Raw genomic sequence first — 26,612 nt, 5'->3', positions numbered from 1 at the left:
TTAAGTGAGTGAATAATTTAACTAAATGAGGTAGAAGTTGAGGAGAGTTATTTATGGGTACCATCTAGCCGAGCAGATTTAAGCAATTTAAGTTATTTAGTAGCTGATTGTGCTTCTTCTAATGTGACCGGTATATCCAAATTATTTCTAACTTATGGGGTAAATTTAGGTAAACCAGAAATGTCTAAGAATTTGTCTATATGCAAAGTAAAGACGGAGGATTATTATTAGGGCTCCCCGTTTTCCGTTTTTACTGATTTTTACAGATAAATACTGACAGAAAACATTTATTTTTTTGTCTGTATTTATTTTTAAATGTGGATAAAAACGGAAATTGGGGTGCTTTTTGAGTAATTCTAAACACTGTTTTCCATGACTGCCAGGCCAATAGAGGTTTGATAGATAAGGGGATTAAAAAAGAAAGGAATTTTAGTAAAGAGGCTTTAACAGTAGCAGACATGCACAAGGTTGATACTGAAAGTTGCATATTTTCATATAATGCCCGGACTTATCTTCTGCAGGTGTTCACAGCACTGAAACATGGCAGATACTCAAGCATAGCGCATATTTATCGGTTAAATAAATGTGGATATATACTTCTTTCAGCTTACTTTTTCCACAAAACCAAAAATAAATATAGATAAATACAGGTAAAATAAGCAAAAATAAATATGAATAAATATAGACAGAAATGGCAAAAAAATATATACCATAAAACCGAAAGCCCTAATTATTATATAAAGATAAAAAATACTTCATTTACTATTTCTTTGAGAGGTAAAGCAATTTTAACATTTGAACCATGAATTGCATTATTTGATTTTTATCTTTTTTAATATGAAGATTATTTGTCTACCGTCTTCAAGAACGTTTAGCACTGAAACAAAATTTAACTTTATTATTAGAATGTGTCTGCCGGCCCTTTTGCTTAATATGGAGTTTAATTCATAGCGATATTTTTGTGATTGCATTTTATATTTGATATCATTAGATGTGATAGAGGCGTTCGTGCTTTGCTATTTGCTTATCCAAATCTTTAATTCTAGAGTTAAATGATTTGTTAATATGTACCATAATAGTGATTGTTACCCCTCTGATATATACCTTAAATGCATTCATTCGATTTACAATTGAAATAGAACCTTCTGGATTAAAATAATAGTATTCATCTATTACTGACAAACGTTTTGGTTTATTTTTTTCATTAAGGACAATATTTGTATTAATGTATCATCGACATTGAGATGGTTGAGTGGGGTTAAGTTGTTAAACACATGAAATGAGCGGATGATTGAAAATATCGATATTATGGATAGTAGGTTCAGAAATTGAATGGCATATTAATAAATTATTTCTCAGAGAGTAAGAATTTTGAGGATTAGAGAAAAATGTAAAATGTTTCTCTGTTGGGTGGTGTAAGTGCCAAATATTTACCAATTTGGTAGATCTAAAGTTACCGCCAATAATAAGCGGAAAATTACTTAATTTGAGCACTTCAGAGGTGAAAGGAGACCAAAAATTAGGGTCATCATTTGTGGGACTGTACATGTTAATCAGATGTAAAATGATATTATCAATTTTATTTTAACTATAAGGTAACAACCCCGTCTGAAGCAGAACATTTGTTTAGTATTTGGAGATATAGTTTTTTTGCAAAGAGAATAGCAACTTTATTCTTTTTGTTAACCGTAGTAGAAGAAATAACATTACCAACCCATTTTTTGTTCATGTAGGGCAAAACTGTGTCTTCTATATGTGCCTCCTGGAATAACATACAGAAGCTTTACGTCTTGCTAAGTAATCTAACACTAATATGCTTAACATGGTCCCGTAAACCTGTAACATTAAAAGAAACAATTTTAATACTATTAATGTTATCCATTTTTATAAAAGAGAGAAGACAGTAAACAAGAAGAAAAAGATAGTCTTAGAAGAATAAAGAGTAGCTTGAAAACTTGATGAAAGGAGGAACAGGAAAGATACAGGCAAACATCAAAAAGATACAACTGAAACACAAATAATACTTCAATTGGAATTTGGAGTCTTAATGAAGCTCTCAGTGTTTGAGAGCTAAACGCATTGGCTGATTGCTGCTGTTCTCAAAGAAGATAAATAAAGAGTTCAATTTTGTACCTTCTTTTAGAATCCAGCTCGTTTTACATTGATTCTCTATCAAATACGTTAGATTTAATGGTTTAGAGAAATTGTATTCAAAGATGTTTTTATGAACTATACAATAGTTTTGCAAAATGGTCTTCAACCAGGCACCTCTTTTAGAACACTGTTTAAATTTTTTCACAATGTCATTTCACACCGAACGTGATGCACCAGTCCTCCAACTGCATATCTTGTGGCTTCATATCCACTTTTTACAGTGTGGAACAGATGGATTTTATTCCCTCTCTTACAGAAAGAAAGTCTTATTGTAGCATATGAATACCATTTCAGGAAGGCACTCCTGCAAGGGTGTGTCTCCAAGCTTGATTTTACAGATTTGTAATTTTTATTTAATTTCTTTTTGCAGGCATCTCAGGAAGACCATGGAGGAACTTGTTCATGATCTCGTCTCTGCCCTGGAAGAAAGCTCAGAACAAGCCAAAGGATGTTTTGCTGACAAGTCAGATCATCCTCGCAGCATCTCCTACCTCCTGAAGCACCAGGCAAGAAAACGTCGAGGAAAGAAACGGCGATCAGATAGCACCAATCACCCTTCAGAGGTTGGTCACTGCTTAAGTGATGGTTCTGACTCCAGTTTAGAGGAACCTAGCAAAGACTATCGGGAGAGTAACTGTAATCCTAAGAAAGACCACAGTGACTCTGATGAGCAGTCATTACTTGCAAAACGCAAATCATCCTCACATACGAACACACGATGCAAAAGGCCTTTGTGGCAGGACCCTGATATGGCTGTTGATACTCTGGTCAGCAGGACTTTGCGCAGGAAAAAAAAAGCAAAAAGAATGGCAGTCGATCCCCCACCAGAAGTCATCAGTGCAGTAACATTGGCTCAAGAGCAGAGTTATTGCAGTGATCAGGCGATGGACTGTGACAGCAGACATTCACAACGGATAGAGACCACCAAAAGCAAAATAAAGAAAAAAGGAACCGCTTCAACCAGGCATCCAGACGAGGGAGTTGTGGTGGAAGGTGAAGATTTCACCCAGATAATGAAAAACAAAATGGAGTATGAGGAGCAAAAGGGTTCCGATGAGAACATGAGTGACAGGTTGTTATATATATATATTTCTTTTAATTCCCGGCTGTGTAGGAAGGTTTCATCTTATTGCTATGTAGGTGTTCTGAATAGAAGTAGTAGCACATTCTCTCTGCATTTAATTTTCTTTATAGTTAGCATTGCATAATGACAGCCTTCTATGAGATTAGGTGATTTGTAGGCAACATTACCTAACATCATTTTATATTAAATGAACACCATGTTTTTTTACTCTGGAAGTTTAATCTTATATCTTGAGGTGGTTGATCTTTCTGTGTGTCGTGGTGCAGTCTGTTGAATACATTACCTCCCTACCTAAAATGATCTTCCTCACTGAAGGGTTTCAGAAGGAAACTCCAAACTTGGTTGTTAGGTAAGACGGTGGATAAGACCTGTATCACGAGGTTCCCTGGGGTAATGCACACTATAGATATGTCGATAATAAACCTGTCGATCACAAGATAACCATGCCCTTTTATTTCCTAAGCAGCTATACAAACAGCACGCTTTCCTGCATAATGGCTACATCAGGTAATTTCTGGTTCACGTGGTGAAATATATGTGATCACCATAATGAGGCAGTAGGTCCACCAGGAGGTTTAATGGAAGATATGGTTATCTTATCTGACCACAGGAATCAGTTTCTAGCATAGATATTGGCAGTATATTTTGTTGCAACAAATGAAATTTACGACGCATGCACTTACCACAGATTTTTACCATGCATTGTTTACAACACATTGCTTTATAACTTGCTGTTTTGCAGCACATTATGCACTGTAACAACTAATATCTTATATATAAATATATGTGCATAAAATAGGGGAAGTACTGACAGGGGCAGGACTTTAAGACCCATATTTCACCCTGATCTGGAGGTGGATCCATGATCTGCTAAGTGCCATTCGGGTGCATAATTCACCATTCCTTGACTGCAACGCAGGATTCGCAGGCAATTGCTGACAGGGGCAGTACTTCAAGCCCCAGGAAGTACTGCCCCTTGCTTGCTCAGGATACTGGGATGACCTGTGTTCCAGCTATTTCAATGTGAAATGTGGCTTTGCTGGTCCTTTTACCCAGATGATGTGATTACCAATACTAGTTCCTCAAAGGGTCGTCATGGGAGGCGGTTGGAACATAGCATGCTTGCATAATAAGTTTAATAATCCAGATTTATTAAAATCTGTGAATAATTATGATGTAATATGTTTAAAAGAGACATGGTTGATTGTCCTCTTTCTAGTTAATTGGTGTCCTACTTACTGCAATCCCATCTACAGCTTGGCGTGCAAGAGGGGGGCTGGGGTAAAGGTGTTGCTAAATGTGTCATCTTTGAAGGTAAAAGAAATACAGTGTTCCACTTGGTTTCGAATTTTACTTTTAATTTGATTGGCTCTTAAGAATTTAATGTTGATTCATTTTTAGTATGACATTTTTGACTACAGAGTTACTAAGGTTGTTGACGCTCTAGATTAGTTTAATACAGCTTTTGTCTCAAAGATGCCATTGGGTCTCAATTAAGTGGGTAGGAGATTTTAATATTGTTTATAAATTATTCAGTTGCCAGTCAGTTTGTGGCCTAACAGACATGCAAGGACAACATATTACCCATTCCAATCATTAAAAGCTCTAAATAGGATCCTCTTAAAAACCTAGTCCAGATCACTTTTCCCAACTCTTCATGGAAGTGGGAAAGGCAGCACCATTGATTTAGTTATACTTTTGGAGGATCTCTCAGTTTTTATTCTTAATTTCCTAAGTAATCCTGACTATGTGAGTGACTGCAACTCACTTTCCTTGATACTTAATTTAAAATTGAGAAAAAACAATAAATTAGATGAACTTGGGGGTTTAAAGTACTCAGCCAATAAAGGGCTGAGTTTAAATTGGAGCAAAACATATCCAGAACACTTAACTCCAGAGCTAATTCAGACAGAAGAGGCTGACTTCCAGCTGTGTTTATTCTCTGAAGCGGTTTCATTATCGATTATTGAAGGACACGCCTCCCTTTCTAATAAGGTACCTCAAATGTCCGGTAGGAATCCTAAGAAGAGTTTTAATTTGTAGACGATTTGATACTGCATGTTCTGCTGGCCATCATGAACTTAGTGACCCTGAAGACAAGGCCTTGTGAAATCTCTAGAAGCAACAATAAAGAAGCCCTAACTGTCTGGAAGGAGAAAATTATAAAAGAGGCTTGGGACTATTTGGAAGCTGCTGTGAGGTTAAATGACCAGACTAGGTTCTGAGAAGTTGTGAATTGTCCCCTTTTCTTTTTTTTACTAATTCTAATACTCCTAAATTAGAATGCTTAATCCAGCTGACACCTGTGTAGCTCACTTCTCTATCTGAATTAAAAATACTTTAGTGTAGCCAATAGTTACTCGGGAGAGTCAACAGGACACCATTGAGTTTTCAATAGAGGTTAAAGAAGTGTCTGTTGCAATTAAAAACAGCCCAGTGGGCAAAGCTCCAGGCCCAGATGGTGTACAGATGAATCTTTTCAAGGGGAACATACACCTGTGGGCACCTTTAATCACCAATGTTCTTTGGGAATCATTTAAAGGCCCCAGTGTCCCGTCTTGGAAGGAGGCAGTTATTGTCTCTGTCTATAAGAAAGGGAAGAGAACCCATTGAGTTGTTATAGACCCATTTTATTAATGGATTCGACTTCTAAAATTCGGTGAAGGGATCTTATTTGTCATCTAGAGGCTTTGGCAAATAATTGTAAATTCTTTCCCCAATCAATCTGGAAGCGCGTTACTCACCCGTGACAGTCTGAAGGCATGGGCGGGGTGGCGGGGGTGTACGAGCAGCTCCGTAGGTCATCCGAAGAGCCAGGTCTTGAGATCCTCTCTGAATTGGTGCAGTGTCTGGCTTTGTCTGATGCGGAGGGGGAGTTTGTTCCAGGTCTTGGCTGCGATGTAGAAGAAGAACCTGCCACTCGCTCTGGTCCTGTGGTTGTGGGGGACTGTGGCTAGGGCTAGGTCCGCAGAGCGGAGGTTTCACTTGGGAGCGTGGAAGGAGATTCGTTCTTTGAGGTATTGGGATCCGGTGATATGGAGAGCTTTGAAGGTGTGTGTGAGGAGTTTGAAGGTTCTTCTTTTTTTGAGGGGCAGCCAGTGGAGGTTGCGGAGGTGTTGTGTGATGTGGTCATGTCGTGGGATATCGAGGATAAGTCTGTCTGCGGCGTTCTAGACAGTCTGGAGTTTGAGTAGGAGGTTTTTGTTGATTCCAGCTTAGAGAGCGTTTCTGTAGTTCAGTCTGCTGGTTATGAGTGTGTGGGTGGCGGTCTTCCTGGAGTCAGGGGAGTGTCCATTTGAAGGGCTTGCTGAGTATGCAGAGTGTGTTGAAGCATGTGGAGGACATGGCATTGATCTGACAGGTCATGGTCCAGTCCAGTTTGTTTATCGGGATAGGCACGGTTGAGCAATTTCTTGATTTATTTCTCATAATTTGAAAATATGTCAAAGCAAGAGAAGAGCTCTACATTTGACGTTTATGGACCCCTCCTGTGCATATGATAATATAAAAATATTCTAATTATGGAGCATGTTGGCGTAGAGGCAGCCCTTGAGACCATGCTTATACGCTTGCATTGTGATACCTCAGTTAAAATATGCTATGGTAAGAACGGGGATGTACCATGGCAATTGTTTCCAACAGCAGGGTATGTCAGGGATGTATCTTGGCAACTTTTTCTATTTTTAATCTACATAAATGGCTTGGACCTTCAATTAACTAATAACAGGAAAGATATACTCCAGATTGTTTGTCGACCTATTCCATGTCTCCTAAATGCAGATGATGCCATTTTGATTGCCCAAACAGCTAATGGGCTCCAATTACTCTTGGATTCTTTTACCTTATTTACGCACGAGCTAGACCTAAGAGTTAACTATTCTAAATTGTTCTTAATGCTCATCGGTCCCAAGCATACAAACTCCAGGTGCCATGTGATTGGAGGGGTCAAAGTGGACAAAGTCCCTTTTTTATCTTGGATTCATTTCGATAACTGCTCAAATTGCGCCCATTTGTTCAAAATTTGATCACAACAATTACAGAGAGCCTTTGAAGCAGTTTTTCGCTTTTCGTCTAGGCTAAGTTCCAAGCAAATAAAGGAGTTAATCTTAATATATAAAAGTACATTTATTCCTGTGGGACTTGGTGTTTGGGGATATGCATATGTTGATCAACTCTAGAGCACAGAAAATAGTTTTAGGAGTCTCATTTTAATAATCCCGCATTCTGTATCTACTTTTATAGGACACACAGAACTGAGTTTAAATATCTAGCTAATATTTCCAATCTTGCCTTGTTATTGCTCAAGATTTGGAACATGGCGAAAGCAGTTTTTACTAGGAGAGATTGAATGATTGCTTAGCGCTGGTGAAAATGGGGGCTATTCCCTCGCTGAATTGTTTCAAGCAGACCTTTGAACAACTAGGTGTATTTGATTTTTTTTAGAAATCCACCATTTAATTCCTCTACGTCTAAAGAATGTGTGAAAACCCTGTTTTTAGGTCTCGGACCTGGTGACGCAGCGCCAGCGAGACCTATAGTCGTCAACTATGCTTTCAAGGGCTCTAAAGGGAGATAGGAGATGGGCACGCTCAGGCTGCAGGCCGGATCAGATCGGATTGGGACGCGCGCGTGAACACGCGCTAGCATCGACTGTGAGCCGTTCATTAACTTTCACTTTCATTGATAAACATGTAGAGCTGGAGCTCCTCCCTGCAAGCCGCACGTAATTGTACATTAAAGTTAAGCTCGCAATGTGGCTAAAAAGTAATTACAGGCTGGTGAGGCGCTTTGCTTCACTGCACTTTGTGGTAGCAGCGCGGCACTCGCAGGCACGGCATCACTCCTCAAGCTCAGCGAGCGGAGACCACAGGCGCCGCCAATGGGCACGAGCCGCAGGGCCTCCAATGTGCACGCTCACGGCATCTTGCGCCTGCCCTCCCGCGTCTCTTCGGTCTTGTGCCCCAGTCCCGCCCCTTGGGTTACGTGTACTTCAGGGCCTGCAATCCTGCTTGCAAGCAGCGCTGTGGGCTACGATCAGTGTTTGTGTGTCCCGATCCTCCAGCACTAGTAAACCAAGAAACAGGATCAGGACACATGAACACCGAGACGCGCTAGGTGTGCACTCTCAAAAGCAGCGCAAGCCAGACTGTGTGCCTCAACCCCAGCCCAAAAAGCCTCACTACGACGTCCACGCACCCCTCACCTAGTCTGCAGGAGAGGGACAACGTACAGCAATGCTGGCCCTGTGACTAAGGCTCGCTGACACCGCACCGGACCCTTGCGAGGTATCTTGTTTTTGTACTAATAATATCCGCCGCTTAATTCAAATAATAATTTGCGTTAATTATTTTAAACGTTTTCCGTCAATGTCTCCGTGCATTCAGAACACAACTTTCACGGTCCTGGTGCTTCGTTTGGAAAAACATTGTTCCAAGTGTGTTATCCCAGCTTTCTAAATTCGGACTTAGCAACGGTTTATCTACTTTTAAAAAACGGAACGCTCGAGTCTGTATGCCATAAGGGGATTGCTTCTTGGTGGTGGTAGGGCCCAGTGTGTGCCGTCAAGTGTTTGAATTAAATAGTCAAATCTGTGGTAGAGGAAAGTATTCTTGCATGGTTGCGGTGCCATTGCCAAGTCTGTTGTTCGAAGAATGGAGTGACTGAGTGCTTGGGACACTGAGATGTTCTGTACACCGTGCCTGCTGATGCTGCCGGCACCCGTGGGCGCCCCTCACCTACTGGCCCGGCAGTGCCCTCGCGGATCGCCTCGTCTGCACGCAGGAGGTCACCATGGTCCAGCGCTTCAGTCTCCCGAGGCAGCTGTCTAAGGTGGGTCTTCGCCCGACCTGCCCCTCCTTGGTGTCTGCAAACTCGGCAGGCGGTGGCAGGGCGCTGCAGCCTTCCCCTTTGTTCTCTTTAAGTGGCACATTATAGGCTCATAAAGAAAAGGCTCTTGGGATCTGTGAAGGCGGCACCGTCTCCTGCAGCTCCACTATATTAGGGTACCTTGCTGAGTCAACTTGGCAGCCCCAGGCTTCCAATGTTACAATCGCCTCCTCTAATATGTTCAAATTGATATTTGCAGATGGACTGTGCTTTGTGCAGCTTTGATGTCAGGTGGTGGTGGATGCTGTTAAGTGACACAGAGGAAGGACTGCATTTTATTACTCAATGATGACGAGGTGAAGCTGGAAGAACTGATTAGTGTTAGTTGTAGTCATGTTTCATCTAAAAAAGCGCACAAATATACAGAAGTGTTTACTGTTTAAAGCATCTGCACCTAATATGTCCTGGTAAACCCCTGTTTAGACCACTGGGAGCCCTTTTCCCCCCTTCCCCACCTCCAGTTGCCACTGTGACACACTCGAACATAACTCAATATCTTCTGCCGGGTACACCCAGTTGTACGAGGCCAAGGTGGCTCCAACTCTCTTCACTAATTCCAAAATATCCAGTATTATATCCAGCGAGTACTCTGCATTAAATTTTGAAAGTAACATTTCCCTGGCCCACCGCAGGTTTATTTCCCATCACCCACACGCCTCGCTGCTGCTTAATCTCGCCCCCCCTCCCTTCAATGCCGCATGAGTCGTCGAGAGTGTCCTGGACTACCTGACGGTGGACGGGGGAGGGCTGGGAGGGGAGACCGGAGTATCGCACATACCGTGCCCCCTCCCCCCCCCAACCCATGCTGCCCACAAGGCGTATTCCAGATCGGCTGCAATCAGAACCAAAATCATGCTGCGCCTCTCAGCAGCACGCTCTAGAAGCTTAGCTGTTTTAATTAAAAGATTCTAAGCAAGCACACCTAATAATTTAGCAATTTATACGTAGTGGAGAAGTGTGGCTCACTGGTTAGAGCAGGCAGACCCTGAAGCAGAGGTCAGACCCGGGACCAGGGTTCGATTCCCGACGCGGCAGGGTGTTGAGCTCAAATGTCCACGGACTCGATAATTCTCGCTTCGGTGCCTGACCTAATCATGGGTTCACACTCTGCAACTCTGGGCATTAAGCTTGCTTAATCTCCACAACGGCCCCCTGCGGCGGGATGCCTGGCTTTCACCTTGAGGATGCCCTGTAGGGGCTATCTCACAGGGAAAAACCAGGATGGGTTCCCAAGGCAAGCGCGGAGATACCCCTTCGGGGGTCGATTCTGGCGCTATATAAGAAATATAATAATAATAATAATAATAGTGTCACGTAATTTGTCAATAAAACACTGACCCCTCTCAAATAAGTGAAACAATCACAAATGCATGTATTCCAGTTTGTTTTAGCAGTGTGATATAGATGAGATTTCCTGTTGCTTTAACTTTTTTCCTCACTAATTCATCTCCAGTCTAATGGTGCATAATTAATAATATATACTGTATACTTTTTAGAAAATAAAAACAATATAAAAAACAATGTCACTTACAATGCTAATAGCTTTAAACATGTCACTGCGAGACCTATTGCACTGTAAATGCTTGTTTAATCACTTCTCAAGCATTTGTGCAAAGAAGGCACAAAACCTACAAACGGTTATTGCTCATTCCAAGCTGATTGCCAATATAGGGTTGCAGCCACATCTTGCTGTAATTACACCACCACAAACAGCTCCAATCCAATCCAATCAGAGATTTGTATAGCGCACTACTCACCCAGAGGGTCTCAAGGTGCTTAGGGGAGAGGAGTTCGCTACTGATCGAACAACCAGGTCTTGAGTTGCTTCCTGAAGGAGAGGTGGTTCTGGGTACGACGGAGGTGGGAGGGGAGGGAATTCCAGGTCTTGGTCGCCAGGTAGGAGAAGGATCTACCTCCCATGGTGGTTCTTCGGATGCGTGGAATCGCGGCGAGGGCTTGGTTGGACGAACGCAGTTGGCGGGTGGGGGTGTAGAAGGTCAGACGGTTGTTAAGGTATCTGGGTCCTAGGTCGTGGAGGGCCTTGTGTGCGTGAGTGAGGAGACGGAACGTGATTCTCTTGCTGACGGGGAGCCAGTGCAGATCCCTCAGGTGTCCAGATATGTGGTTGTGTCGAGGTATGTCCAGGATGAGTCGTGCGGAGGCGTTCTAAATGCGTTGAAATCTTTCCTGCAGTTTGGCTGTGGTTCCAGTGTAGAGGGTGTTTCTGTAGTCCAGGCGGCTGGTGACAAGTGCTTGGGTGACCGTCTTCCTTGTTTCGATGGGGATCCATCGGAAGATCTTTCGGTGCATGCGTAGGATGTTAAAACATGATGATGAGACGGCGTTGACTTGTCTGGTCATCGAGAGGGAGGAGTCTAGGATGAAGCCCAAGTTGCGTGCATGGTCCGTTGGTTTGGGTGCGCTGCCTAGGGCCGGGGGCCACCAGGAGTCGTCCCAGGCAGAGGGGGATGATCCCAGGATGAGGACTTCCGTCTTGTCTGAGTTCAGTTTTAGGCGGCTGTTCTTCATCCACTCGGCTACTTCTTTCATCCCTTCGTGTAGGTTGATTCTGGCGGTGGTTGGGTCTTTGGTGAGGGAGAGGATCAGCTGGGTGTCGTCGGCGTAGGAGATGATGTTGAGGTTGTGTTGGCGTGCGATGGATGCGAGGGGGCTCATGTAGACGTTGAAGAGGGTGGGGCTGAGCGATGATCCTTGTGGTACGCCGCAGATGACTTCGGTGGCCTCTGATCTGAACGGGGGGAGGCAGACTCTCTGGGTTCTTCCGGCGAGGAACGAGATGATCTACTCCAGTGCCTTATCTTGTACCTCGATGTTGCTGAGGCGTTGAATTAAGGTTTGGTGACAGACCGTGTCGAACGCTGCGGAGAGGTCCAGGAGGATGAGGGCCACTGTTTCCCCATTGTCGAGTAGTATTTTGTGTGGGTGACACCAACATTATATGAGATCCTCACGATTCGCTGCACTTTAGATATACCTTGCTATTTAATTTACATCTCTGGAACTTCATCCTTCCATTTCTAAGGTATGTCATGAATACACCAAGTGAAAACATTGCAGCGGGTGCTGCTTTAAGCAGCACCCGCCGCAAAGTTAAATATGCATGCTGTGCATTTGCATGCACAAAGCGTCAGGCACCGCGCGGTGCCTTCCGCATTGTGCATGCAAATGCAGGGGGGTACCCCCATCCCCCTTCACCCTGGGGGCCCGCAACGGGCCCCCAAAGAAAAGACCTTATGCCTTTGCTGCCACGGAAAGGCATGTCCTGAAGCACATCCTAATATGGCTGGCGGTGTCTGATAGACACCAACACCATATTAGAGCTTTTTCGCCGACCGCGGCGGAAAAGCAGCGGACGGTCTTCCCGTCTGCCGATGACCTCCCAGCCATCCTAATGTGGTGGGGGGTCTTTTCATTCACCGCAGCGGTGAATCCACATCCTCCAGGCCGGCCGGGCTTCCGCCGGCCTGGAGGATGCGGATTCACCGCATTCCTAATCGAGACCCTTGTGTTAAATTTGTTCTTCATGCCCAGTTGCATTTATTGACACAATTTTTCGCTGTGTGCTGATAATTTTACATGAAAAACACAAATCAAAAGTCCGAATTTGATTAGCTACTTTTTGTTTCAGGAGATATGAGAAATCACATGATGAGGTGCCATGGCCGCTCATGGGGTCCTGGAGCTAAAGGGCAAAACGAGGATCCAGTGCTATTAGGGGGTAACCTTCAGATGTACTCTCACAAATTGGAGATCCCTATGAACTAATAACCCGGACTTCAGCTGACTCCCAGTCTGCAGAAAACCTTTATTTTTTTAGGCGTATTCACTATTTAAGATCTGCTCCAAAATTTGGTATAATGATGTGACTTGCCTGTTACTTATCTATACCTAACCATCGTTAAATTGAGCCCAAGGCTCTGGTCCCTTTCCTTTTTTTTTATCTTATTGAACCTATTCAAAACAAAGCCTTCATCTCACTCAACCGTTTAGCCTCTACAGGTGGAAGCTTTGAGATCCATTCTTTACAGGTTTCTTGTCTTGGCCTCAAATAGAATAGAGTAGTACATGTTCTTCCTACGTGGACAGTGCCAGCTTAGCATCCAACATGCCAAAATCACCAGGAAGTAACAAAGAATGCTAGGAATGAGAATACTTACATTCTGCTAGAAATCATCAAGGGCTGGGCAGTTAAACATGTATAGATCGCTGGTATATTGCATTTTGGGCATATGACATCTCTACCCTGACACATTTTGGAGAGCTTTGCAGGCATCCAATATATCCTTTTTAGCATAAAAAAGATAGTTTCTGACTGTTACTGGCCTGGCGATATAAAAGAAAACACTCCCGCATTGGCAAAAAATTGGTCCACTCTTACTCTAGAAAACACATCTTATATACTGCCATAACACACAGCAAATTGCACTGTCTTACAAAATTAACTTTTTCCTAGTTGATTCAACCCCAGATTGTATGTGTGGTACCAACAAGGAAATTTGAAGGGATTCCATTCTAGACACACCATCTGATCTATCTGACAGGCTCCCATTACCTAACATGATTATCCAACAACAAATGTCCACAAAAGTGTTATTCTGTATGTCCAGAGAGGAAGACGTAGACACTCTTTTTGGCAATCTGTAGTCCCAGAAGGGATTACCATATTTGCTGCACATTGTATAATATGGAATTTCCTTCATTTTCTTTATAATTTGCCACATTGGGTTAACATTTTGTATGACTTTTAAGTGAACCACTTTAAAGTACTTAAGTGAATGTGTAATGAAAACCCTCCTTTTACATTATCTTGGAACAGAGGAACAGACCCAATTTAGTTTCATCTGGACATATTTTTAGTGTTCTTAAGTTGTTTAACTGGATAGCCTAATGATAAACCTTAATATCTAGTAAAACCAATTCACTCTTCTTCAAGGACTGCTGTAGTTTCTTCCAAGATAACCTACCCCACCTTCCTTTAGATAACTAGACAAACTTGTTGCACATTGCTTGGGAATTACTATTCAGTTTGCTTAGCCACCAGTAAAATATCAGTGAACAATGTATTTAGGCATGATTTACATCTTTAATATGTTGATTCTTCTGCTCACGGTCAAGGGAAGATGCTTCCATTTTTGTAGCAATGCTGTGACCTTCCAGGTGATTTTAATGAGATTGTGGCACATCAAATGTGTGAGGTCTTAAGTGGTAGTAAGCCCAGAAATCTTAATTATTAGTTCAAACCAGGAAGATTGTAGCATCACAGCGTCTGTTTGCTTCAGGACAGAACTAAAAGGATGGTCAGCATCTCAGTGGGGTTCTCTACATTGACAGTTTTAATCTTGACCACAGATGCCTATTAGGGAAAAAACTATAGTCACAAAATACGGTTTACGTGAAGGTACCTTCATAGAAAACTGGATTCCAAAATGAAGACAAGGAGCGCTGTCCAAATGTCAAGGTTGAAATTCCTTGCATGTTCCAACCCTAAAACGGGAATAGAGGAATGATAGTAGGGAGAACGAGAAATTGAAACTAAGTACATGTTATGTTATGTTACAAAAATTTTAATACCGCGCTCATACACCAATTGGTTTCTTGGCGCTCGAAGACAGTGGGAATATGGCACAGGGGATGTGAACAGCTAACCGTGAGCAAGACGGAACAAATGAGTTTTTAAAGATTTGCGAAAAGTGGGGTAGTCAGGAGTGAGCCGAATAGGGAGGGGAAGGGAGTTCCAAGTGAATGGGGCAAGGAAGGAGAAGCCAGCACCACCGTGCTTCTTACGTCGAAACCTTGGAATGACCAGCAGATTGTGGGCAGAGGATCTGAGGTGTCGGGAAGGAGTGTAAGAGTGTAGACAGGAAGAAATAAAAGCAGGAGCAGAAAAGAAAAGAGATTTGAAAACGGTGCAACCAAGTTTGAAAATGCATCGTTGCGCAACCGGGAGCCAGTGCAAGGTTTTTAACAGTGGAGTGACATGTTGATGTTTTGGTTGCTGGAAGATTAATCTAGCAGCCTGGTTTTGCACCAGTTGAAGTCGTTGAAGGTGGTAGGCTGGAATCCCCACGTATAGACAGTTGGCATAGTCTAAACGTGAGGTAACCAGGGCCAAGATGACAAGAATGAGAGCCTCTGGAGACAGGTACCTTCGGATCTTCCCGATCCTGCGGAGATGAAAGAAGCAGGCCGAGGTGACAGCATTAATGTGCGGCCGCATCGAGAGATCACTGGAGATGACAACACCTAAGCTCTTCACGGAGTCAACTGGGCAAGGGGAAGGGCCGAGGGCAGGCGGCCAGAAGTTGGAAGTCCAAGGATGAGGGGGCCCACCGATCAGGACCAGCTCTGTCTTACTAGGATTGAGCTTCAGCTGACTGAAGTTCATCCACTCATAGATGGAAAGCATGGTGGATTGGAAGTTAGAGCGGGAGAGAGGGGAAGAGTCAATAGGAAAGATAAGTTGCAGATCATCTGCATAATTAAAGGTGGTAACAGAAGAGTGACGGAGGGAGACCAGAAGAGGCTGCATATAAAGATTGAACAGAAGGGGAGATAAGGCAGAACCCTGGGGGACACCACAAGAAAGTGAAGTGGAAGGGGCAGAAAAGGAGGATAGGTGAACAGATTGGGTCCGGAGTTGGAGAAAGGACACAATCCAAGACAGGGCCAGGCCCGAGATCCCAGCATTTCTGACACGGTCGACCAAAATATCGTGGTCGACCGTGTCGAAAGCGGCCGAGAGATCAAGTAGTACCAGGGCCTGGGCCAAGTTCTTATCCGCCCCCTGTCTCAGCGTGTCCATGACCGCTGTCACCACTGCCTCCGTAGAGTGGGAGGGTCTGAAACCTGCCTGTTGGTCATCGAGGAAATGAGTCTCCTCGATGAAAGAGCTAAGGCAACGGGTGACATAGGTTTCCAAGACCTTCCCGAGATATGGGAGAAGGGAAATAGGTCGGTAATTGCCCAGTACCGCGGGATCGGAACCGGGTTTTTTCAAAATAGGTACCACCACAGCGCTTTTGAAAGCATTGGGGACAGAGCCTATGGAAAGTGAGCGGTTTAGGAGGTCCAGAGGAGGGTCAGGACATGCCATAAAGGCATCTCTAAGGATTTGGGGGGGACAGCAATCCTTGGGAGAGCCTGAGCCCACAGCCGAGAGTAGAGAGCGGAAAGTGTCTAAAGAAATCGGGGGAAAAACATTCAGGGAGTGAGGATTCGAAGGAGGAAGGGCGCTGGTGTGAGACGTAGTGGTAGGGGGAATATTGTTTTTAATAGTAGCAATTTTATCAATAAAAAAAGAATGAATGCTAATGAAATCAAACTAGAAGTGGTGCCCGCTGTTTTTTAAGGAGTAGAAGTTCTGGTTGTGTCCAGGGTAAGGGTGAGAGTACCATCACCTTGATGTACAATTGGTGAAGAATTTCATCAGTGCTAGAGATATTGCAAATATTAGGGTTTCCAGCTGAAAAATTTCATTGCTTTTTTAGTTCCTTCAGACTACAAGATAGGGCAACATCTTGCCAAATAAGATGGAGTGTCTAGATGCTGGCACCTTGTACATCAAGCAAGGAATAAGGTTTTTAGCCTGGCCTGAACTAGAAGCCAGGGTAGGTTTTTAGGTCTCGCCTATTCGTCCCCGTAGGGATTGATTGGCAAGATTATAGTAAGCGGTCTGAAAAGTCTACCTAGCTGCAGATCACGTACAGTTCATGTGAGCCAGGCGCGTGCACATCATCGCCAGCTACATCACACATCACACACCACCATTTGTCTGTGCCTCGGCATCAGACTTCAAAGGCTACCGCTCCCCCGCCCTCCCAATCAGACTTCTAAGGAAGCTGCTCCCCGCCCCCCTCCGTGCAATGCCAGAGTATCCTTTTAGGGCTGCGACAACCCGCCCGCCCCCTCCCTGTCCCTCTCTCCTCTTCCTCGCACAACTCTCGTTTATTTTTTTTTTAAATAATCTATCGCACTCACCCCCCAGGGTCTCTCCTCCCTGGTCACTGTTTAAGCACTTCTCTCTCATACTCTCACACACGCGCCCTCGCTCTCTTCCCTTACCAGTGGCTCGTCTCTTGCTTTCTTCTCATCCGTTTTTGCATCCTCGCGCTGTCCGACTCTCTAACCTCGTTTTTTTCTTTCTCTTCTCTTGACCACTCCTTTCAATGTCTCCATTCTTCCCTTCCTGTTTCTCTCTTTCTCGTACTCCCTGTCTCCCACACACACTTTATTCTATTTGTCTTCCCTCTTCCTGTCAACGTTATATGTACAGCGCCCTCCTTTCCCTTCTGCTCTCTTATAACTTGTCAGTTGATTGGACTACAACAATTCTCTCTCGCAATTAAATAGAAGCCTATTTAATAATTCACTCTCTTGCGTGACATGGGAGGGTTTTTAACATATTGTGTAGTAATTAGAGTTTGCCAAGTTTACCCCGGTGCACAAGCAATATTTGCCAAAAAAAGAGGTGCGCGTGGCCCTGAGTGGTAGGCACTCGGATGCGCAGTGAGAGGCGGGCAGGCAGACAGACAGAAAGAGGTAGACAAACAGACAGGAGCAGCGAGAGCGAGACAGATAACAACACTCCCTATAAAAAGTAGATAAAAACACATCTCCGTCTGTTGCAGTTCGTGTCTTCCCCGCCCCACCACTGTTTTCATTCCTTTTTTATTTGTTTTATTTTTAATAAATGCTTCCCCCAGTTGAGCTACTTCTGTACCCCGTCCCGAGTCGCACCTTCCTGCTCTGCCATTCACTTCATCTCCTTCTCGCGAATGTTTGTAGTTTCCTTCAGTGCCCCCACCCATCCCCCACCCACGTCCGCTCCACCTGGCTCCGCGCCCGTTCTCTAATCAAAGCCTTATTTCAAATTAATCATCTTCTGGCTCTCCGTATTGGAGCTCTCTCCATTTCGTCCCCCTCCCACCCCCTCTTACTACCCCCTTGTTATTGCCTTTCTTTGTAATGCGATCCGAACACATTATGCTTTGTTTCATTTGGAACATGCACTGGCGAGCCATGGGCATACTGCAGCTCCGATTTATGTAACTCCTGCTTTTAAGCTTGTGAACAGAAGCTGCTCGTTGCAAGTTAAATGATAATTCAACCCACCACACACAACAGCCCCCACACACACACAAACCCACACACAACCCCCCACACACACAACCCCACACACACAACTCCACACACACACACAACCCCACACACACACACAACCCCCCACATACACACAACCCCCCACATACACACAACCCCCCACACACACACACCACCCACACACAACCCCACACTTGCAACCCCACACACACAACCCCACACACACACAACCTCACACCCCCACACCAACAGCCCCACACAACCCCACACCCACACAACCCCACACCCACACAACCCCACACCCACACAACCCCACACACACACAACCCCACTTACACACAACCCCACTTACACACACAACCCCACTTACACACACAACCCCACACACACACACTCATCCCCACACACACATCCCCCCACACCCCCACCCACACACACACACACACCGCCCCACACACACACCCCACACACACAACCCCACACACACACAACCCCAAACACTAACTCCACACACACACAACCCCACACACAACCCCTCACACACAACCCCCCACACCCACCCACACACACACCTACACAACTCCACACACACAACCCCACACACACACAACCCCACATACACACAACCCCCCACACACACACCCACACACAGCCCCCCACACACAGCCCCCCACACCCACCACACACACATCCCCACACACACAACCCCACACACACACAACCCCCACACACACAACCCACACACACACAACCCCCACACACAACCCCCCCACACACAACTACACACACACACACACACACACAACCACACACACACACAACCACACACACAACCACACACACAACCACAGGCACACAACCACAACACACAACCCCAAACACAACGCACAACCACACACACAACCCCAAACACAACACACACAACCCCACACACACAACCCCACACACACAACCCCACACAACCCCACACACTCCACACACAACCACACACATAACCACACACACATAACCACACACACAACCACACAGACACAACCACACACACAAGCACACACAACCACAACCACACACAACAATACACACAACCACACACACAACCATCTATCTATCTATCTATCTATCTATCTATCTATCTATCTATCTATCTATCTATCTATCTATCTATCTATCTATTTATCTTCTATCTCTCACCCTGACTTGTATCCTCCTCAACGTGTGGTCCCTACACCGTTACGCCGTAGAGGTCCGGGACCTGATCAGCACCCTCTCACCCGACGTCGCCTTCTTCACAGAAACCTGGACCAACGCCACCTCCGGCCCTGACATCGACACTGCCATCCCTGATGGCTACGAGGTCCAGAGAAGAGACCGGCCCCACTGCCCAAGAACCCCCTCCTACTCTCCACGTCCAGCACGAGTGACCCCCACTCCGAGACAAAACACCTCCACTTCCAGATCCAGACCAGCCCCAGGACCACGCTACGCGGCACCCTTATCTTCAGACTGCCGGGCCCACGCACCCAAGCCGCAAACACCATCGCCGAGATCGCTGCATCCCAGGCTATCGCCTCCTCGGACAACATCCTCCTCGGTGACCTGAATTTCCACCTCGACAACCACAGCGACCCCCACTCCATCACCCTTCTCGACAGCCTCGCGAACCTCCGACTGAAACAGCTGGTCAACACACCGACGCACAGAGCTGGCCACACTCTGGACCCCATCTTTGCGGGAGGAACTAACATCCAGTTCAGCCACACCACCCAGCTGCTCTAGACAGACCACCACTGCATTCCATTTCACCTTCAACACCACCAGCGCACCCAAGCCTGTCCCGCGACCGCCACAAAGAAACTGGAGCAAGGTCACAGAGGAACTCCTCACCACCACCCTCCTCCAAGACCCCCCCAGGCGCCTCGACCAACACCAACTCCGCAGCCACAGAACACTACCACTGGATCCCCCACTGAGCCAACACACTTGCACCCCTCTGGCACCCCGCCAAGCAACGCCCGCTGAAGGCCGCCTAGTTCACCACGGAACTACAGGAGCCCCCACAGACCCCTTCCCACTGCACATGTTCCACAGGGCTTCTGCCACCATCGCACCCGAACTGGAACGGACCATCAACGTCTCCTTCACGTCCGGCACCTTCCCAGATGATTGGAAGCGGGTGAAGGTTAAACCACTCCTCAAAAAGCTCACGGCCGACGCTACAGACCTGAAAAACTACCGGCCCACCTCCCTCCTTCCCTTTGTAGCCAAAGTCACAGAGAGACTTGTGAACACCCAGCTGACCACCTTCGTCAAAGATAACTCCATCCTAGACGCCTCTCAGTCCGGATTCCGCAGCAACAACATCACCAAGACCGCTCTCCTCGCCACCACAGACGACATCCGCCTGCTGCTCGACCAGGGACACACTGTTGCCCTCATCCAGCTAGACCTCTCCGCAGCTTTCGACACCGTCTCACATCACCCCATTGCAGCCAGACTTCACGACGTCGGGATAGAAGGAGCTGCCCTTGACTGGATCCGATCATTTCTTTCCGGCAGAACCCAGAGGGTCAGACTCCTGCCCTTCCTCTCTGAACCCACAGACATCAACTGCGGCGTACCCCATGGCTCATCACTTAGCCCCACGCTCTTCAACATCTACATGGCCCCCCTCGCTGCCATCGTCAGACAGCATGGGCTCAACATCGTATCCTACGCAGACGACACTCAACTCATCCTCTCACTCACGAAGAACCCTGTAAACACCAGACTCCGCTTCCAGGAGGGTATGAAGAATGTGGCAAACTGAATGAATGACAATTGCCTCAAGCTCAATGCAGAAAAAACAGAAGTTCTCGTCCTTGGACCCTGCAACTCCACCTGGAACAACTCCTGGTGGCACTCCGCCTTAGGGAACCCACCCACCCCCACAGACCACGCGCGCAAACTCAGCATCATCCTCGACTCCTCCCTCGCCATGAACCGCCAGGTCAACGCCGATGCCTCCACCAGCTTCAACTGCCTGCGCATCCTCCGCAACACCTTCAAATGGATTACCCCCAACTGCAGAATGACCGTCACCCACGCACTCGTAACCAGCAGACTGAACTACGGCAACGCCCTATACGCCGGAATCAACAGATCTCTCCTACACAGACGCCAGATCATCCAAAGTGCAGCCGCCAGACTTGTCCTCGGGACCCCACGCCACGAGCACATGACCCAATACCTTTGAGACCTCCACTGGCTCCCGGTTGAGAAGAGGGTCACCTTCAAACTCCTCACCCACGCCTACAAAGCCGTCAACAACATTGGACCCAAATACCTCAACAATAGACTATCCTTCCACGTTCCCAAGAGGAACCTTCGCTCTGCCAACCTCGCCCTGGCAGAGGTCCCCCGCATCCACAGGAGCAGAACAGGTGGCAGAGCTTTCTCCTACATCGCAGCCAAGACCTGGAACGAGCTCCCCGTCAATATCAGATGCTCGCAAACCCTGCACACCTTCAGGAAGGACCTCAAGACCTGGTTCTTCGACTGATCCGGAGCTCTCCCCAGCCAGCGCCTTGAGACCTTCATGGATGAGTAGCACGCTTTACAAACCCCTGATTGATTGATTGAACTAAAACCTGCTGAGAGCTTTACAAGGTTGAAGGCAGTGAGCCAATCCACATCAGAATTTAGGTGAGGGTGACAGTTCCGCGAGGGGAGATGTGGACTGCTTACTTTTTTGTCATGTAGTGTTCTTTAAAGAGATGTGTCTTTAGTTCTCTGCAATATTGAAGAATGGTGGGTGTGATTCTGAAGGGATGAATAGATGTTGTTCCAGACCCTGGGTGAGTAGATGCAGAAGGGCCTATTTTCTAGTTCCCTAATATTTGCTTCCTTGCATTTCCTCATCTCTCGTCTGTTTTTGACCAGGCTGCAGGTGTGCTGAGAGCTACCCGTTGTGATGTGCTTGTCAGCCAACTAAGTGAGGTGCTGGGTATGAATGCTTTGTAGATGAAACAACTGGCCTTGAAGGTGGTACTGACTGTTGAGGGGAGCCAGTAGAGTTTCATTTGGGTGGGGGTGTAGTAGACATATTTCTACAGCTGACGATGCATAATCTTTGTTGAAAAGCCAGGCATGAAGTCTCTTTCTGAAGTTAGCCAGGGAGGTTGCTGTTCAGAGGAGATGGGGGGGTCATTTCAGACCTTGGCGGCGATGTACAAAACGGAGCGTCCCCCGCTGCCACTGCAACAGATGCAAGGGGTGTGGGTGAGGGCGAGTGAGGAGGAGCGCTGGTGTCTGGAGGGGTCAGTTGATGTAGGATGGTCCTTGATCATTGAGGGTTTTGTAGGCGAGAGTGATTATCTTGAACTGGCATCTCTTCTGGATGGGGAGCCAGTGGAGGTTTCTGAGGTGGGGGTGTGATGTATGACCATTTGGGAAGGTCCAGGATTAATCTGGCTTCCACGTTCTGTATCATGATCTGGATTTGTAGTCCGGCAGAAGCTGGTTGGTGTTGACGTGATCATGGAGTTGTCAATAGACTACTTTTTCACTGATCTTGCAGATGAAATGTAGGTGAGTGATGATTCAGTAATTTACAGGTGATTAGGCTTTAGTGTGGATTTATTCAGAATAGGCATGATCCTGCCTATGTTGGGACAATCTGGGATGATACCATGATTGAGAAAGACATTGGCAGAGTAAAGTAAGAGTGAAAGGCCTTGTCCTGAGACTGATTTGATAAAGGATGATTCTAAGATATCATATTCAGAGGAGGTGTAGATAAGGGAGTTGTGATTGTTTGTGAGGTGTTAAAAAACAGTGATTGAAGGATTACCACTGTGGGATGCAGTGTAGAGGCATAGGTGGAGAGAAGAAATAGACTTGGTGTTGTCGGTGGGCTCTGTGATCCTCTATAACTTTTCACTAAATAGGAAGTTGATGGCATCAACTTTGTTTGTGGAGTCTGGAGGATCACATAGTGGATTCGTAAAAGGTATTCAGCTTCTGTTAATTGCTTCATTATTAAAGTTGCTTCATTAACAGAGTTGTTCCGTGACTTTTGGCTGATGTCATAAGTTGCATTGACTCTTAATAGTTCAAGCCACTGGGGTTCTACTTTTGCCGTTTTTGCAGATGGAGCAGTGTTGTCTGCAAGCTCTATGGAGCACCAAGCTGCTGGGCGGCAAGACTTGCATTTCTGTGTGTTTTAGTAGGGAGTGTGTTTGTTTACAGGATTCTTCTCAGAAGCCTTCTGGAAGGAATTTGACATTGGATTTTGGGGTGGAAGTGGTTGTGTCAGGATGAGAGAACAGTTCATGCTTTTGGTTGTTGATGAAGGAGTCCTTGTATGGTCTGAAAGTGGGTTGCCTTTCAAGCATCACCGCCTGTCTTTGGGTGGATGCTAAGTACTGTGATGGTGATAGGGAAGCCATTGGTCTAACACAGGGGTTTGGGTTGTTTGCATAGGATTGGCGATAATGTTAAAAAGACGATGTTTAGGATGTGGCCTTTAAAGTATGTTTGTTTGTCGATGTTGAGAAGGGTGTACCTTGCTTTTTTAGTGCTTGAGTGGTCTGGGAGATTTAAGTTGCCGAGGAAGCTGAGAGTGTGTCAGATGTATGAGATGGTGAGGAGGTCTAAGAATTTGTTGAGGAAGTCCTTATTGTGACAGAAGTGCCTGTAAAGCAGGTGAAAGTTGGTGGAATGGCTTGCTTAGAGTGGAATTTGAGGAGTTCAATGAAGTTGAATATGAAGGGTACGGTCTCCTCTCTTCATCTTAACACGGTCTACACACTGGATGCTGTAGCCTCTGAGAACAAGGATATAGAAGTATGTCAGTGTGAACCATGATTCTTTGATGAAAAATGTATCAAGGTTGTGATAGGAGATAAGGCATGTGGTTCCTGTAGGATGCCATCCTGCACAGTGTGCTTTGACCACCATGTATTGGAGTTTGTGTTTGGTAGTTTGAGGTTGTGCGAAGGTTAGTGGGATGTGTATAAGTTTGGGTTTGTGTGTTGAGAGGGTGCAGTGTGAGTGATTGTATGGTGTCAGTCTGGAGGTTATTCAAGAGATGAATAGGTAGGGGTGCTGGGTTAGGCACATGATGAAGTCTTGCCTTGTAGATGCTTCTGAAGTTAAAAGTGGAGCTGAGGTGTAGCCGCAGGGCATTTTCAGCCCCTAACAAGACCAAACGGACGATGCCTTTGGCTGTGTGGGAGTAGATGGATAATGTAAAATGCAGTGATGTCATTTCCAGTATAGATAAGGGATCTGATATAGTAGTTGTGAGTGTATTTTTGGGTGAATTCTGTACACTCGATCTCTGCTTGTAACTGCTCAGATAAGCTTACGAACATTGAAATGGCTTGCATTTCCAACTGTAGTGCTGCCCATGGCCAGTAAAGCAATCTGACTCAGCTAGGAATTATTGGTGGGGCATTTGGAGCATTTGCTGCAGTGGGTTTACACATTTGATTCTCTGTGGTTGCAACACTACACAGCAGCACATAGCTAACTGGCTAGGCACTTAAGAGTAGAAGTGGAGACAGTACACACACGTCTCCACAGCTCATGGGTCCTCTTCTAGGATAGATTATATATTCACGCAGGCAGATGGCGTGAACCTGTTTCGTGACGGACATCACAAGGCCAGGGGGATCTCTGACCATGCGCCAGTGGGGGTTCAGTTGATGGGGCCCAAGCGGGATTGGAGCGCCCCACCCAGGCTTGACTCCTTTATATTCAAAGACAGTGAGTTCCAGGAGAGTGTTCAGGAAGAGGGTTGCTCTGTACTTTGAAGACAACGTAGGGTCAGTGGACTCCCCCGGGATAGTGTGGGAGGCATACAAGACTGTAGCCAGAGACTTTGTACAGGCTGAGGTGGGGCGGAGACGTAAGGACAGACATGTACAGGTGGAACAATTGGAATCCGAGCTTCTGGCACTAGAAAACGGGGCAGGGACCACTCCGACCCAGGATCGAGACAGACTCCATAAGGCACGCCTCTTGAGCAAAGAAATACGGGATGTCCTGACGGAACAGGCGAGATCATACGCGCTAGTCACACAGCGGAGGGTGTACGACCTAGGAGACAAGGTGAATAAAATGATCGCCTGGTTGGAAAAGAGAGACCGAGACAGCAGTTGGGTGCCGAAGATAGAGCGATCGGACGGATCAGTGAGCACCACGAGCACGACAATCGCGGAGGACTTTGCGCGATACTACGAAGAAATCTATCGGTCGCACACGGCGAGGGGCGAACAGGAGTGTTGTGATTTCCTGGCCACTCTGCAGCTCCCGGTACTAGAACCTGCAGACAGAGATCTGCTAGATGCAGATATCACGGTCAAAGAGGTGGAGGAGGCCATTGGAGACCTGCAGACAGGGAAAGCCCCCGGGCCCAACGGGTTCCCAGCGGAAGCATTTGGATGTGTGGCTAGCCTCACGGCACCCCACATGTGCAACATGTTCCTTAAGGCGCGGGAGAATGGGCATCTCCCGAGGGACCTACGGTTGGCCACGATGGTTGTGATCCATAAGGCAGGGAAACCACAAGGGGATTGCAGTTCATATCGGCCCATCTCCCTCCTTAATTACGAGACGAAGGTCCTGGGGAAGATCCTGGCCACACGCCTGGGTGCCGTGATTCAGTTGCTGGTTCACCCGGCCAGTCGGGCTTCATGCCCCACAGGAGCACGAGATTGAACCTGCGACGTCTATTCGGGGTCCTGCAGACGGTGACTGCGCGTCAGGGGGTGCCGGCGTCTCTGCTCTCTCTCGACGCCCACATGGCCTTTGACAGTATCAAGTGGCGATACATCTATGCAGTCTTGGCGAGGCTGGGCTTCGGAGACAACTTCTGCTCCTGGGTGAAGCTACTATACACAGGACCACTGGCGAGGGTTCGGGTCAACGGGACTATGTCGCGGGAATTTCAACTGGGTCGCAGCACCAGACAGGGGTGCCCCCTGTCCCCGACCCTCTTTGCCCTGGCATTGGAGACGCTGGCGCACTGGGTGAGGACGGACCCGGAGGTATGGGGTATAGATATGGGAGGTGGATCGGAGGAACGCATATCGTTATATGCGGACGATATACTGCTCTACACCCAGCGGCCGTCAGACTCCATACGGCGACTGATGGTCGTGTTACGCAAGTTCGGAGAATACTCCGGGTATAGTGTCAACTGGAGCAAATCCCTGGGCTATGTCTTGGCTGGACCCCAGCCGCAAGCGGTGCCCGGCTGCGAGGGCCTTGTTTGGCGCGCAGTATTTCGTTATCTGGGGATTTGGGTCACGCCGTCCTACACGGAGTTTTTCCAGCTCAATGTGCAGACACAACTGAACCGCCTGCACAGCGACGTGCAGCACTG

The 26,612-nt window shown here is 46.5% G+C and overlaps 1 protein-coding gene across 1 annotated transcript in view; it reads left to right on the top strand.

The window, feature by feature from the left end:
- The window catches only part of GPATCH2 (G-patch domain containing 2), a 568,925-nt gene that overhangs the window by 48,345 nt on the left and 493,968 nt on the right, over positions 1 to 26,612 (top strand). Inside the window, exon 2 of the mRNA XM_086927907.1 lies at positions 2,525 to 3,226. Within this exon, the coding sequence (XP_086784033.1) occupies positions 2,525 to 3,226 (702 nt within the window). The remainder of the gene's footprint in view (positions 1 to 2,524; positions 3,227 to 26,612) is intronic.

The sequence above is a fragment of the Lissotriton vulgaris genome, chromosome 6, assembly GCF_964263255.1.
Source record: "Lissotriton vulgaris chromosome 6, aLisVul1.2, whole genome shotgun sequence".
Taxonomy (NCBI): domain Eukaryota; kingdom Metazoa; phylum Chordata; class Amphibia; order Caudata; family Salamandridae; genus Lissotriton; species Lissotriton vulgaris.
This window is presented reverse-complemented; position numbering and strand designations above follow the sequence as displayed.